Source organism: Leptonychotes weddellii, chromosome 8 (genome assembly GCF_054177405.1).
Source record: "Leptonychotes weddellii isolate Sample4059 chromosome 8, ASM5417740v2, whole genome shotgun sequence".
Lineage (NCBI taxonomy): Eukaryota > Metazoa > Chordata > Mammalia > Carnivora > Phocidae > Leptonychotes > Leptonychotes weddellii.
Genome location: NC_138376.1, coordinates 59,190,954 through 59,207,433, shown reverse-complemented (window position 1 = coordinate 59,207,433; position 16,480 = coordinate 59,190,954). Strand labels below are relative to the sequence as shown.

Genomic DNA, 16,480 nt, shown 5'->3' with positions numbered 1-16,480 from the left:
GATCTACCATCATGACTAGATTTCAGGTTCTTCCACTTAATCCCTCATCCATTTAATGGTCAGTATAGACATAACAAATTTATCCAAAGGTCACTTTTCAAAACAACCTCAATAATCTGAAATAGAGAATTAGGCTTCTGAGCTAACTGTTCATAAAGCTAGGGTATTAAACTTTGGGCACTTTTACTGATTCATCATCCAATAAAAATATAAAGTATCCACTACATGTCAGGCAACATTCTAAGCCCTGTAGATATAACAAAACAGATAAAAATCATGCCTTCATGGAGCTCATGTTCTAGTGGAAGAGACAGACAAACAAATTCATGAGTAAATTAGATATAAGGTGATTAATGCTATGGAGAAAAATAATACAGGGAAAGGATACACATGCTCACACCAGTAGGTTGCTATTTTAAGTGAGCTAGGAAAGGCCTTACCGAGATGACCTGTGAACAGACCTGGAAAAGCTAAGAGTTGGCAGATTATCTTGGGAGTGGTGTTCAAGGCTGAGAGCAAGAACAAAGGGATTGGGATATAAGCTGGTCTAGAATATAGGAGATAGCAGGGAAGCCACTGTCGCTGGAACAGAGTAATAAGCAAAGGAGAAGAGAATTAAAGGGGGAGTAATAGGAAGATTCTCCCCTATCAAAAATGGAGTTTTGACTTTAAGTTTATACCATAATTTCGTTAAGATTCATGATGTTTTTCTCAGTTTGCAGCAAAAAAAGAATGGAAAAAAATGGCATATCTACTGATGGCAGGCGTATCAACAGAAATAACAGCTGACAGTAATGGAAGAGTTAAGAGCATACTGTAATAAGTTTCTGTTTTTAAGCAGAAAATTGTGGAACATTTCCACACAGAAGGTTTAAAATATAAAGTGTTTGTAGACTAACTGGCAAGTAACAATTACTGAGAAAATTACATTTATGAAATACAAGTGGTTAACACTTCATTCCTTTACCTTAGCAGGCACTCAAAGAAAAGGAACTCACCTGTAGTATCAGCAGAGACTTTATTCAAGCTTAGCTCATCAGTAAGGTCTTCATTTTTAAATTTATTTTTAATATCTCTCACTTTGTTCATTATAGAATCAATTGTCAATTCTCTGCCACTTAAATCCTCAGCCTCCATTTCTAAGGCAAAAAAAAAAAAATTGAACTGGTCATCATTCCTTTTTACTAGCATTAAAGAAAATATGTCTCAGCTAGCCTTTTAGAACCCAGAAGACGAAAGCATTAGTTATACGAACACATCTAAACACATGTATTATCAGAGTAGTATTTGTGAAACTATGCGCATAAAAACAACAGCACATCCTTGTAATTTGTCCAGCAAGGTTTCCAATAGGCCAGATACACCTTTTCTTCACAACAGAACTTCAGTGAAGTCATTGCACAACACAGAAATTGCTGCCCCTCCTTGCTTTCAAACTTTCCATTTTTCTCCCACACTTTCCTTTCACTCTTTTTCCAGAATTATTTCCTCTGGGCCATCTGCAAATTTAGTCATTTTTTAAAATGTGAGGGAGTGTTTGCTTGGATTCTGGTAGTGACATATAGACATAAAGAATATTTTTGATAATGAAAACCATTCCTTTATTCACCTGCTGTATGCGAGTAAGCCTGCACATTGCAAGTGCGTTCAAAGCAGAATATATACACATTATTGCCTTTTATTGATAAAGTGGTATCAGAAGGCTTGTTCTTATGCCTATCTGGCAGAATTATGATTTGCTATCTTAATCATTCTAAAACCAAAAATCTACTGCATTCTTATAGCACCAGCACTTGCTCATCTGCACGGTGGTGATGTTACAAAGTGTCTGCAGTCGTTCTTCCTGTCAATCTCAGGTTTGTGATTCTCAGACATTAACCCAGTAGCCCAGGGTAACTGATATTAATGCCGCCCCTGACCTCGAGTTTGACAATGAAAAGGGGCGATAAAGTGGGCAGCTAGAAACCACTATTTGAAGTCAGGTTCAAAAGGTAACTGTCAGAACGGGGTCACTGTCTCCTCCCCCTGTTCTAAAACACCAGACAAGAGGGCGTGTCTTTTGGGAGACGATTTCATGGCCCCAAAACTCTCCCCAGGTGCCCTCCAGGCCCTCTTCAGCGAGGTACACACCCACCTCTTGTTTCCTGGGTCCTCAACAAAATTTCCCTCACCACCCGCTGGATTGCCGGAAGCAGCGAGACCTCCTCTCCCCCTTCAGTTCGTTTAGCCGCGCCCTACGTCTTCTACCAGGCTCTGAGTCCTCCCCGCCGCGCCCTAACCACTCACCGACCCTTGTGGCTAAAGAGCCCACACACGAGCCGCCGCCGTTCCTCGGTGTGCCCGCGAGGGAGAACTCACCGCCAGAAAGCGGAGTAGGGAAGAAAAGATGGAATCCAGACCCCTCTCCTCAAACACGTTTGAATTTCCCCGCCGCTATCGTCTCGACTGCCTATTGGTCAGTTCTAGTCACGTGGAAGCGTCTGCCGTAATTGGCTTGTGTGCGTCAGCACCGCCCGGCTCCCTGCGATCCGCCAGTTCCGCCTTAGGAGGTTCGTGCGCTCTGACTCCACCGGCGGTACCTAGGTGCTCATATTTGGTGGGCGTTCCCAGACTATCAATAGACCAGTTTTTCTGCACTTTCTCGTTTGACCAGGCCAAATTTTTTGCCGGGGAGGGAGTCACCTCTGGGCGGAGCTACCTGGTGAGAGGAAAATAGTGATGGGGACCGTTGCCCCGAGCATCAGGACCTAAAAGATGCCCTCTGAGTCGGCCCTTCCCGCCGCACTGCCCCGGATTCTGTCCTTCGCCCTCCCCACTGCCCGGCTTAGGGAGGATATGGCAAGAACGGTTCGTTCGCAGAGCTACCTTCAACTCTGCGGCCTGCGCAAGAATCTCAGTGTTTTTTGTCCTTGAGCTTTCCATTTGTGCCTTTCCGCTCTCCTAAAATAAATAACTCCGCGCTTCGTCTTCAAGCTAAGGCCCTCCCCTTTGTCAGAATTCTGTGCAGAATTCACAAGCCCGTCTGGATTGCAGCGGCCCGAACCCGCCTGATCAGCGCCCTCCCTCCGAATTTGTCCCATTCAGGAGCTCGGGTGCCCTCAGGGAAAGGGCACCTCCCTAGTAATCTACCCTTGCTGGGCTCTGCTGTTAAAGTGGCTTTGTGATTCAAGGCAACACTTTCTCTTCTCTGCCAATCGAAGAGATGTCTTTGTTGTACCAGCATTAGGACATATGCTGTATGGTAGAACAGGCTGGTTGTATGTGTAGGAAACGGATTACAGCTGTCACTTGTTAACTCCAAAACTGTCCTTAGAACCCTCGCATTCCCAGCTCTGGCTAGCTACTTAGCCAGCAAGAAAGCCCTTCCTCACTTACTGCATCTTTCTATATCTACTGGCTAATTATTTTTACCTCAGCAGAAGAGAATCATCTGCCGTAGACTATGGTTGGGTGATCGCCACCTTTACACCGTTGCGTCTAACGCTGCTTTTACTTGGAAAGAATTATTATTCCACCAATTCTGTTGATCTCTTGGGGCCTGATTTCAAAACTTGAATCTTCCTAAAAATACAGCTGCTGAATAACCTCACCCTAACACTTCTTTCTATATATTCAGTCCTTTGGTAATCTCCAGTCTTAATTTTTAAACATCAACTATATGCTAATGACCCCCAAATTTATTTTTCCAGCTGAGCTCTCCCCCCTGAACTCCAGAATCATATATACACTGCCTACTTAACATCTCCACTTAACTGTCTCATAGGTACCTAAAAATTGAAAATGTCTAAAACAGCCTCCAATCTTCTTCTCCCTTATCCCCCAAACCTGCTTCTTACAAAAACTTCTCTGTAAAAGACAATCTCTTTCTAATTTTTAGGCCAAATTTTCTAATTTTTAGGCCAAAACCTTTGGTGTCATCCATGACACCACATACAATCTATAAGCAGATTGTGTTAGGTCCAGCAACGTATTCCTGGAATCCTATCACTTCCCAATTTTCACTGGTACCAGCCTAGTCCTTCATCACTCGCTTAGATTAGTGCAGTAGCCTCCTGGTTGGTCTGCTTGTGTCTGCCTTTGCCTCACTTCAACTTATTCTCCAGCACAGCAGAGTATTCTTAAATCAATCACATCACATCACTCCTTTGCTCAAAACCCTTCAGAGCTCCCTGTCTCACCCAGAATAAAAGCCAAAAGTCCTTAGAATGGTCTAGAGCTGTACTGTTCAATATGGTAATTATTAGCTACGTAGACTATTGGGCACTTGAAATGTGGCTAGTGCATTTGAAGAACTGAATTTTTAAATTAATTAAGTTCATTAAAACCTGACATTCTGGGCAATTATTGGAACTTTTAAGTATGTTTAGAACCTGAGTATGTGAATCTACTTTTTCAAATGTAAATCTTGTGAGATCTAAATGCAGATTAAGTACTTTCTGTGAAAGTGCTTATATGTTTTAAGTATAAATACACACTGGATTTTGAAGACTTAGTATGAAAAAATAATGTAAAATATATTATGGATAATGTAAATATTGATCACAGTTTGAAATGATATTTTTTATATAGTGTATTAAATAAGATATATTATTAAAATTAATATCCCCTGTCACAGACCAGAGGAGACTAAGGAAACATGACAACTAAATGCAATATGGTATCATGGATTGGATCCTGGAACAGAAAGTGGACATTAATGGGCAAAATGATGAAATCCAAATAATAAATGTGATTTAGTTAATAGTAATGTACCAGTGTTGGTGTCTTAATTTTGACAGTTATATAAGACCTTAAAAATTGAGTGAAGAGTATACAGCAATTTTCTGTACTACATTTGCAAACTTTGTGTAAACCAAGAATTATTCCAAAATAAAAAATTTAATGAGATTTAATTTCACCTATTTCTTCTTTCTTTTTAATATGGCTAATGGAAAATTGACAATTACATATGTGGTTTGCATTGTATTTCTAGCAGTGTCTATAAAATCCTATAGATTTTTGGTTTTTCTTTTAAATTTTATTATTTTAATCACCATACATTACATCATTAGTTTTTGATGTGTTCCATGATTCATTGTTTGCGTATAACACCCAATGCTCCATTCAATACGTGCCCTCCTTAATACCCATCACCAGGCTAACCCATCCCTCAACCCCCTCCCCTCTAGAACCCTCAGTTTTGTCCATAGTCTCTCATGGTTCAACTCCCCCTCCGATTTCCCCCCCTTCATTTTTCCCTTCCTTCTCCTAATATCCTCCATGCTATTCCTTACATTCCACAAATAAGTGAAACCATATGATAATTGACTTTCTCTGCTTGACTTATTTCGCTTAGCATAATACCCTCTAGTTCCATCCACGTCATTGCAAATGGCAAAATTTGGGGGTTTTTTTGATGGCTGCATAATATTCCATTGTATATGTATACCACATCTTCTTTATCCACTCATCTGTTGACGGACATCTTGGCTCTTTCCAAAGGTTGGCTGTTGTGGACATTGCTGCTATAAACATTGGGGTGCACTTCTCCCTTCAGATCACTACATTTGTATCTTTGGGGTAAATACTCAGTAGTGCAATTGCTGGGTCGTAGGGTAGCTCTATTTTCAACTTTTTGAGGAACCTCCATACTGTTTTCCAGAGTGGCTGCACCAGCTTGCATTCCCACCAACAATGTAGGAGGGTTCCCCTTTCTCTGCATCCTTGCCAACATCTGTCATTTCCTGACTTGTTAATTTTAGCCATTCTGACTGGTGTGAGGTAGTATCTCGCTGAGGTTTTGATTTGGTAAAATCCTATAGTTTTACCTATCTGACCTACTTATTTATCTTATTTATTTTCTGACTTTCTACCCACTCCCCCACTAGAATGTAAGCTCCATAAGTACAGGAATTTTTTTTAAAGATTTTTTTAAATTAATTTATTTATTTGACAGAGACACAGCAAGAGAGGGAACACAAGCAGGGGGAGTAGGAGAGGGAGAAGCAGGCTTCCCCACGGAGCAGGGAGCCCAATGCGGGGCTCGATCCCAGGACCCTGGGATCATGACCTGAGCCGAAGGCAGACGCTTAACGACTGAGCCACCCAGGTGCCCCAGTACAGGAATTTTTGTCTACTTGTTCATTACAGTGTCCTGAGTGCTTAGAATGGTATCTGGTACTTTGTAGACACTCAGTGAATGTTAGCTAATTACTAACATTTGCAACCATTCGAGTATTTCAGAATCCTATTTCCTCTACTAGATTTGTAGACTTCTTGAGGACAGGAAACTAACCATGTAAGCTTCCTATAAGTGCTTGAAGAACCTTTTTACTGTGTTCTACACAATTCTCAGCAACTATTTATTGACAGGTTATCATTACAAGCTATTCAGAAACAAAAGTAGGTACCATTCTTGGCTAAATGCTTTATTGATTGTTTTCATGGGAGATATGTAACAATGTGCCATATTGGGATGAATAGTTCCACTGCAGTGTTTAGACATCTACATATGAGGGTGTCCAAGGCTCTCCTATTTTACCCAGAATCAATGCTTCTGACTCACCTATCCAAATAGATTTTGATCTTTAATTGTTGTTCATTCAGGCCATTGGAATCATAGACCAATGAGAAGCCACCTCCAGAGATGAGTAAGGAAATGAAGTTGTTCCAGTGAAGATAATATACCACAATTACTAGTTTGTCTTAAAACCAACTTCATCTGACAGTAAATAAACTTGTTGATTTTCAGTCAAGCTTTCCACAAAACAATATAATTAACCAAGAGTTTATGACTTCAAGATGGAAAGCTTCACATTTTTTTACACAAAAGTTTGGACCATGTAACTTTGCCATTATCATCATGTCACTTTTTTTGCTAATATGATGCTTTTCTTTTAGTATGGTTGCTTTTTTAAAAAAAAAAAAAAATCAATTATTGAAGTCGTTGTTATATGAGTTCACTAAATCCCAAACTTTGGTTGCAGAAACTGTTTCCCATATTTGGATGATAGGTTTTTACAGAATGTAGTCACAGTGATTTATTCTAGGGTTAAAAACTTATTAGTATACCTGATTTGGGTGCATATAGGAATGGTGTGAACCTATAAGAATGGTGAGAGCCTGTAAAAATAATAACAGGAAAACTACATACCACAGAATGGACCAAGCCTCTTCCAAAAGAAAAAAAAGGGGAGGGGTTGCAAGGGCAGCCAACAGAGTACTTCAGGATTATGAAGAGAAATGGCAATGAGAGTTGAGATTATGTTCTGACCAAGGAAAACAGCAGTGATGGTTTGGGACTACTACTTGGATACCAGGTATTATTTAGTTATTCAGGCAACAGATCATGTCAACAAATGACAGAAGATAAGTAAGATTCCTATTTTTCTTTTTTCTCCGTCATGGATAATAGCATTCAAACTGACAATCTTTTTTTTTTTTTAAAGATTTTATATATTTATTTGACAGAGAGAGACACAGAGAGAGAGAGGGAACACAAGCGGGAGGAGTGGGAGAGGGAAAAGCAGGCTCCCCACTGAGCAGGGAGCCCGATGCGGGGCTCAATTCCAGGACCCCGGGATCATGACCTGAGCCGAAGGCAGAGGCTTAATGACTGAGCCACCCAGGCGCCCCTCAAACTGACAATCTTAAAAACAAATATGGTTGGGGCACCTGGGTGGATCAGTCGGTTAAGCATCTGACTTTTGATTTTGGCTCAGGTCCTGATCTCAGGGTCCTGAACTTAAGCCCTGTGTTGAGCTCTGCTCTGGGTGTGGCACCTGCTTGAGATTCTCTCCCTCTCTCTCTCTCTGCCCCTCCTCTCTCTCTCTCTCTCTCGCTCTCTCTCAAAAACAAACAAACAAACCCAAAAAACAAAAAACAAATACAGTTGAAACTCTTACCAGGTGAAGCTGTATAAGAAAGATTTAAGTTTCATTAAAATTTTCTGACACAGTGACTTTTTTTTTAAATTTTAGCCATATGTTTTCAATCTCAGCTATATAGAAGGAACCTCACATAGCTGGGTAATATACTGGAGATAATAAGGAGAATATTGAAAAAATTTGCGTTATAGTTCCAGAAAAATTGTTGGCAGTTTCTGAAAAGTCATGATAAACAAGACCAATGACGGGAAATCAGAAATGGACAAGTGACTCTTTCTAGAAAAGGTAAAATTTGGAAGCTATAGGTCTATATAATCTTGATGTGGATTTTTAGCTTAATTCTGGAATATAAAATTGTTTAGAAGCAGAGATCTGCAGATACCAACATGGAATCATTAAAAAAAAAGCCATATAGAATAAACTAAACTCTCATTGTGACAGTTTCTAAATTTAGGGAAGGTAATAAACATAAAATACCTTCATTTTTGCAAAGAAAGTGATAAAGACTCTCTTACTGTTTTTGTGGATAGGAGATGTGTAAGCTCCATGCTGTTAATGTGAGATGATCCTGCAACTCTATGGACCATTATTCTCAAAGAACACTGCCTAATGGTTTGAGGAGAACTTCAGGTTGATCCCTTGTGGAAGGCCTCAGAACTCTATCCCTGGTCTTACTCTAAACTATATATTTTATCTGTGTGACAAACATATAGAAATAATGCTTATTCATTTTTCACATACTAATTAAAACAAAAAAATGGAAAATGTCAGAAGAGAATTAAAAAGGATAAAATTAATATGAAATTTACAGGGATAAATGTAATTTAGGTTTATAAAAATAAAGTTCTCAAATACATAATTAGAGTCCAGCCAAGATGGGGAAACACAGTCCAGATTTATTCTCTGGAAACAAAGGCTGCACAAAATAAATGAAACAAGCATTTTCAAGCATTAGATACCAGACAGCATAGGACAATGATCCCTGAGGGCAAGGAAACAAGCAAATGAGCCCTGACACTGTCTGTATGTTAGTGCCTGGAGAGAGTTTCCAAGACACAGTATAGGAAGGGGGAAAGCCAGGCATTGCCTGGCATTCCCCATAAGTTAAGAAGATGGAGTCTGGGATGGCCAAGGCAGCAAAAGTTCATAGGGCAGAGTACCAGAAAAAAAGTAAGCAGGACAGAGAGAGAATTCTGGAAATCTACAGAGAGGCCTCTTGAGGCTCTGGCTGAGTACCAATGAGTGCATGTGTCTTATTTTCCCCCAAGGCCAGGGGAAAATAATAGCTGAAAAGATCAGAGGGAATAATCTCTAGAGCCCATAAAAAATGAGGGATAGTTCATGTTCACAGAGCATCAGACAAAGGACTTATATATTGCCTCAGTACTGGAGCAAAACTAGCCCTAAACTAAAGACTGCACTGGTCCAGCCTAATAAAACTTAAGAGCAAGCCTTAAAAGGATCAAGTTGTTTCTACATGATTTAACTGCATTCTAAAACAAAGCTTAAGAATATGTATAGAAGTATAAGAAAATCCAACCAGATCAAATTCACAATGTCTAATTGAAAACATGACCAGTTATTCAAAGAAGCAGGAAAGTGAGTGGATCAAACAACAGAAATTTATTTTCCCACAGTTCTGAAGGCTGGAAGTCCAAGATCAAGGTTCTAGCAGGGTTGTATCCAGTGAGGCCTCCTTTCTCAGTTTGCAAATGGCCACCTTCTCAGCATGTCCCTCAAATGGCCTTCCTCTGTGTACAAACTGAGAAAGAGAGAGAGAGAGAGAAGAAAGTCTCTTCTTATAAGAACACATCCCATTGGGGGTGCCCTAATATGATGACCATACACATTTTGGATTTTAACATATCAATTTTTAGGGGACACAAACATTCAGTCCATACATAATATATATATGTCAGCATATATAGTGACTAATATAGTTAAAACTATAAATGTAATTATGCAACCATATATATGTGTGTATATATACATATACACATATACACACACACATACATTTCTTTAATGGTGGGCGAATGGATGAAAGTAAAATAAACATAAATGAGAAATCCCATCAGGAAGCCCCAAATATTTTCAAAATGTTTAGAAGATACTTTGAAGATGGAGTTGTGTTCCATATTTTAGCCTATTGCTGACTCAGTCTTTCCTACCTGCTCATTCAGCCTTCTGTTTCTTTGAAAAATCCACATTCCTCCATTATTTCTGAGAGGCCCTTGGGTTTTACACAAGTGTTCATATATAAGAACAGACAGCCAGGGTGCCTGGGTGGCTCAGTCAGTTAAGTGTCAGCCTTCAGCTCAGGTCGTGGTCTTGGGGTCCTGGGATTGAGCTCCACATCGGGCTCTCTGCTCAATGGGGAGTCTGCTTCTCATTCTCCATCTCCCTCTGCACCCTCCCCACCCCACTCATGGTCTCTCTCTCTCTCTCTCAAATAAATAAACAAAATCTTAAAAAACAAAACAAAACAAAAAAACAGGCAGTCACTACATAGCATTTGAATTGTCTTCCTTTGGCTGCTTCACTCACTCTTCTCAGGACCCTATCAGGTCTGCAGGGCATCTCTGCCATTTTCCCTGTTACCTTACTATTATTGAGACTTTTATTTTATTTTATTTTTTTAAAAAGATTTTATTTATTTATTTGACAGAGAGAGACACAGCGAGAGAGGGAACACAAGCAGAGGGAGTAGGAGAAGGAGAAGCAGGCTTCCCTGAGGAGCAGGGAGCCTGATGCGGGGCTCGATCCCAGGACCCTGGGATCATGACCTGAGCCGAAGGCAGACGCTTAACACCTGAGCCACCCAGGCGCCCCTATTGAGACTTTTAGATCATAAGTTTTATGTGTATGTTGCCTAATTCATCAACATAGGGATGTTTGTGTGTGTGTGTGTTGGTTTTGTTTTTGTTTTTGTTTGGTTTTAATTTTTTTGTGGGCTCCACGCTGGGGCTTGAACTCACAACCCTGAGATCAAGACCTAAGCTGATATCAAGAGTCAGATACTTAACTGACTGAGCCACCTATGTACCCCCAAAATAGGGCTGTTCTAATGTGAAAGGTAGGCCTATAAAAGTTTCACCGCCATGAATCTCCTGGGAGGGGCAGTTGCTAGATAGTTAGTCTTGGTATGGAAATCCTCCAGCGAAGAGGAGGAAACCAAAGCCACCCTGGTGTCTCAGGGAGTGTCCCATTTTACGGCCCTCAAAGGGAGTAAGCAGGAGTTCAGCTATTTGAGTCAATGTAGAGACACCACACGTTAGTGTGAAGAATAAGCTTGGTGGTAAGTCACTGAATAGTGCCAGTTGACATTTTCTCAGGACCAGCTCTTAAGAATTTAAGTTTTTTGAGACTTGAGGGAGAGTACTGTTAGAAAATGGAAATGAAAAATCTCAGCACCTGTTACTGTAATTTCTAAAATTATGACTGTCCCTTGCTTATAACATCCATAGCCTTCCTAGTAACTGAAGCAAGAAGCCATGCTCCTGGCCAAAGTCTAAGGCCCTATATTATTTGGCCCTTCTTAATTCTCTAAGCTCATCTCATCACACTTTCTTCTCTCTCACTAAGGTCTAGCTCCCTGGCTTCCTCTCAGTTCCTGAACACACTGAATTTTTTCTCATCTAAGGGCCCTGCCTTTTATTGTTGCTTTTACCTAGAACACTCATCTGCAGATCTCCGGTGTTTGGCTCTTTTCCATCTTTTAGGTTCCTGTTCAAATATTATCTCTTCAGTGAGGCCTTTCAGTTGTTTGTCATTATATCACTATGCTTATTCCCTTCCCTGTACTTAACCCTATCTGTAGTTATTTATCTTATATTGATCCTTGTGTTTATTATCCTTGTGTTTATTATCTACTCCTACCGAGTAAGCATTTTGAAGTTAAAATGCTTTCTTGCTTACTTGTTCGTTATTATGCCAAAAACATTGAATGATATGTAGCATAGTGTAGGTAGTTAATAACATTGTTGAATGAATAAATAAATGAATATGTGTTGCCCACCAGGCTACGAGGTCTCTAAGGAATTGATTAAAATATGTTTGCACACTATGTACTCTATCCTCCTGCACAAAGGATGTACTTATGTGCTGAAAGAAATGAAAGAGAAGTAATAAGTCAAAGGGAACTATTAAAAACCTAAGAGGCTAAGCCATTTTGACCAGATAGTAGTTAAACGTAGCTGCATCTTCCATCTGTGGTTATTGTGAGCCTGCATCTAGCTCTGAAGGGACTTCACCAGCCTGTAGATGCATTCAGGATCACTTGAAGATGACTCAGATCTTACTACCCTTAGTTGCATAAAGCTGGTCCTCAACTCCAAAGATGCTCCCTTTAGCATTTCTGAGAGTCATAGGGGATGTCTTACTTGTGATCAGAAACACAGATACCTTACTAGATACCACATTTCTCCCCCAACAGTCACCACAGCTTTCCCAGATCCTATTCCCCCAAGCATCTCATTCTTCACCCTATTGCTACTCCACTGAGCCCAAAGGATGTCACCACATGCTGCAGTTCTCAAAAGTTCACAGAGCCAAAACTTGGTGATTTGTGGCAAATTGGGGTTATCTGTCTCCAATTTGTAACATTCCATCTGAGAGGTCAAAAACAATGCAATATATCTGTGTGTATGCCTTCATGTTCCATGAAGTGTTCAGTGAATGTTCTTCCAATTTTTACTTATCGTCCTCATTTGACCTAGGACCCAGACAAGAATGTATGGGCTTAGAACAGACAGTCACAAAGGTATACTCAGAATCTCTTTTCTCCTCTGATGACTAGGGGTTTGATACTGGGAAGTTCATTAGGTCTTCCTCCTTCTACCCGTAGGATGAATTCTTTTCCAGGAGACTCTCAATAGCCCCCTCTCAATTTGACTTCTATTAGAATAGCTCACAATTTACACCAAATGCCCAGTAGTCCAGCAGGAGACAAAACTCAGGCTTTTTCCAGAGGCTCTTTAGGCCCCAGGAAAACAGGCTGGTCACAAACTTCCCAGACATGTTTGGACAGGTATGAGCCTACAGGAGCTGCACCTCAGGTTTGTTATCCTGATGCACAAGAAAATCTTCAAATGAACTCAGCAGTGACAAGCTTTCAAATCACATAAAGCCATCCCACACCCTTGGTAAGAAAGCAGGCAGCAGCAACAGAAGCCATGAGGTGGCAGCACGAGCAATTTAAAGGCCACCAAAGGGAACACAGAAGACAATCACACCAAAGGATATTCTATCAAGGACTGGAAGGAATTTGGGCTTTCAATAATTCTGCTGGAAATCCTCCATGATACTCCTCATATTGGAGACACAGATTACTTGTTAATATATATTGACTGGAAAAATATATGCAGCATTAAAATAGTTTCTTTATTTGGATGATGGAATTGTGGTGCTTTTTCAAAATAATTTTAGTTTTTATACTTTGTTACTCTGTTTTCACAATTAAAGGGCCAAGGAGTAAGTGAAGATTACTGTTAGATATCTGTGAGCCTAACTATTATTCTAAGATCATCAGCTCAACAATAACCTCTTGTTCAAACCAAGAATTAATAATTTATTCTCTCTAATCCCTTGTCCAGTTTGTGAATGTGTACATTGACAGCCATAATATAATTCAAATTCACAAATTCAAAAGTTTATTTATTTGTTTATAATCTATAAATCACTTGAAAGCCAACTCCATGTCCCATTCTTATAGGCTGGTGGGAGATTCAGTAATAATTGGATCTCCACCCACCCAGGGCTGTACCTGGGTCTTGTGTTTGACTAAGACTCTGGGGGGCTCCAGTCATCAATCATTTGCTCACAGTGATTACTGAAGAACTGTTGGGACATTTCCAGGGAATCTGCTGCTTTGGTCCACATTTAGGGTCCTGGAATCATCAGCAAGCCTGATAGTATCTGTACTGAAGGTACAATGTTCTGAGTGTCCCCAGAAAGAAGCCAGCTCCTCTAAGAGTCTTGCCACCTCTTGCCTGTGAGGCAAGGAAATACTAAGGGACTGGTCACCTGTTTGGAATGGATAATTCCAAAAAAGCCATCAACATGAATTCCTAGAGAACATTTGTAACAACTAAAACACATACAATTACCTTTGTAACACACAGCTGTGAAGATAAACATAATAAACAGTATTCTGAAATTCTAAAATAATTTCTGCAGATTAAATATAGGGCACAGAGTGGTTAAAGTCTTTTCCTATTTATTTATTTATCCTATTTAGAATTATCTTCTAAATGTGTTGCCTGGGAGGGGCCTGAATTAACTTATTATCTCAATACATAAAGTAACTCAATGCCTTTCCTCGGTTAGTTAGGAAAAGAATTTAATACATTATTTTATCCTAATATTTAGGCATCTGAAGTTTTCTTCTTACATAATTAAATGTGCAACTTTTAGTAATGGGAGCAATGCCTTAATATTTTCATATTATTCTCTTTTATTTCAAATCTTAAGAAAGGATTTCACTGACTCTAAGCACACAGATGGGCAAGGCATTTACCTGGGGCGGGGAAAAAGTCATCCACCCATAGCCTTTTGCACAACCATGTGTGCACACAGTCTGATTAGAGTGCCACTTGCGCCATGGACATCCAGGATAGTGACAGCAGTACCTGTCAGAGGCTCACTCCCTGATTTATCTGATAGGGCAAGGTTGCACAGGGAGTGTCCAACAGCCTCCTGTCGGACTGGAACCCACAGATGGCTCTGGAGTTGAAGAAGGGAGCAACAAGAGTCCCTTTCTGTAAAAACAGTCCAGATGAGGAAATTAAGAGGCACCTTCCCTATTGACTGTAGATGAGTGCAGGGAGGAGAGACAGAAGAAAAGCAGACATTGGCAAATGATAATTTTTTTGACAACATAAGTATCTTATAGAAGATAAGTCATCTGAGTTTTAAAAATGAAAGGAGAGGGAAAGAGAAATAGGAATTCAGGGGGAAAATATAGCACTCTTAGTGAGTGAAACTGAGGTTTACAAAAAGTAAATTTCTCTGCAATAGTACTTTAATAAGGTTTGGATATTTAATAATTGTTGATTTAGAGTTCTGAATTGTAGTCATTTGGGAAAGAAATATATCTTACAATATAATCACATCAAATAAACCCATATCAATATGTTATGGTAATAGCAATTATATGAAATTGGTCATAAGTTCCTGAAGGAAATATCAAGAGCATAACAGAAAATGGTAATGTTTTCTATTTGTAAGTAACCTTATAATTTTCAAAGTGCTTTACTTTGATCCTATTAGTTTATGAAATAGGCATAACATTTTTTTTTTTATCATTTTGCAGGTAGGAGATTGAAGACTAGACCAGTTTACTGACTTGCCCTGGGTTATATGTCTGGAAAATAGCAAAACTAGGATGAGAATTCTGGACTTTTGCTTCCAAGTCCATTTTTATTTCTGCCATAAGGATCCTTCATAATTCTATAGTTTTTGTCAGTGAAAATAGCCATTGATTTTCAGAATGGAGTAAACAGTCTCATGGACTGTTTAAATAATATGTGAATCAACTTAATAAACAAGTCGCTCACAACTTTCCCTTGGGTTCTTCAAGAGCCTGACTCCTCAATCAGCTTAGTTGGCAGATGGCTGAGTGTACAATTTAAAGAGCATCGCTTCTTACCCACTCCACCCTTTGACCCAGTTTCTACTAAAAGCTGGCACCACAGCCATGATATTGCATTCAGTTCAGAAATTCTGAGCTGGCTTTAAACCTGTCTTAGCAATTGCCAACCAGGCTATTTCACTTAGTCTGGAAAGGGCAAAAGTAGGAAGACATATATGCGAAGAGATTGTTAGGTTCATTCTCTTGCCCCACCAATTTCTTAGATCCACCCCTTTCCATCCAGACCAAGGTGTAAATGTGCAGATGAATGGGGCTGGACACTTTAGTTGGGTCACAAAGACCTCGAGAGGGCCATACATTTCAGGTGCCCCAAATGTTGTCAGCTCTGAAGGCTCCCCAGAAACTATGGAAGCTCCACATGATGTGGTTCCATGGAGGATATCCCATTTCACTTAGAAATTTTGGGTTACCCTGGGTCTCCTTTATGATCAGAAAAGGTCCATTCCTAACATTTGTGAGCTCCATGGCAAGAGTACAAATAGAGGTCCACATACCATATATCTAAATATTTAAATGTTATAGGTCAGGCTAACAAGCTGTAAGATGAAGTATGTTCTCTCCTACTGAAACACCAGTATATTCATAATAACAAAAATAAAATACGTGTTTAAAGCTGTGGCTGGCTATTACTGATAGTTGGCAAAACATAGAAGACATTTTAATTATTACTCTATGTTTTAGGGATTTTTTTGTTGATGGGCCAGAGATGTTTATATTAATAATAACATAAAACTTTATAAATTATTTATAATTTGACTCATTCCATGAATTTATTTTTCTTACTTTCATTAGAAAAAGATCACTCATTATATTATTCTAATTAAGATTTTTACATTATTTGTGTTCTATTGACAGTAAAGAGCTAAAAGATTAAAAAATAATTGCAACTATATTAAGAGTACAAAATTTGAATGTATTTTCCGCAAAAATTAAAACATAAAAATTAAGATATTTTAAATATTTT

At 39.4% G+C, this 16,480-nt stretch overlaps 1 protein-coding gene across 5 annotated transcripts in view; it reads right to left on the bottom strand.

Moving 5' to 3' along the window:
• Window positions 1-16,480, bottom strand: part of TTK (TTK protein kinase) — a 78,147-nt gene that overhangs the window by 39,290 nt on the left and 22,377 nt on the right. For 2 of the 5 annotated variants that reach the window (XM_081828578.1, XM_081828581.1), the window contains exons 1-2: window positions 2,287-2,442; window positions 999-1,139 (exon numbers count right to left, since the gene is read on the bottom strand). In XM_081828578.1, coding sequence (XP_081684704.1) covers window positions 999-1,137 — 139 coding nt within the window. In that variant the 5' untranslated portion in view covers window positions 1,138-1,139; window positions 2,287-2,442. Of the gene's footprint in view, window positions 1-998; window positions 1,140-2,134; window positions 2,471-16,480 lie in introns of those variants that run through there. The other 3 variants (XM_081828580.1, XM_081828579.1, XM_031018588.2) reach the window with 3 other exon arrangements.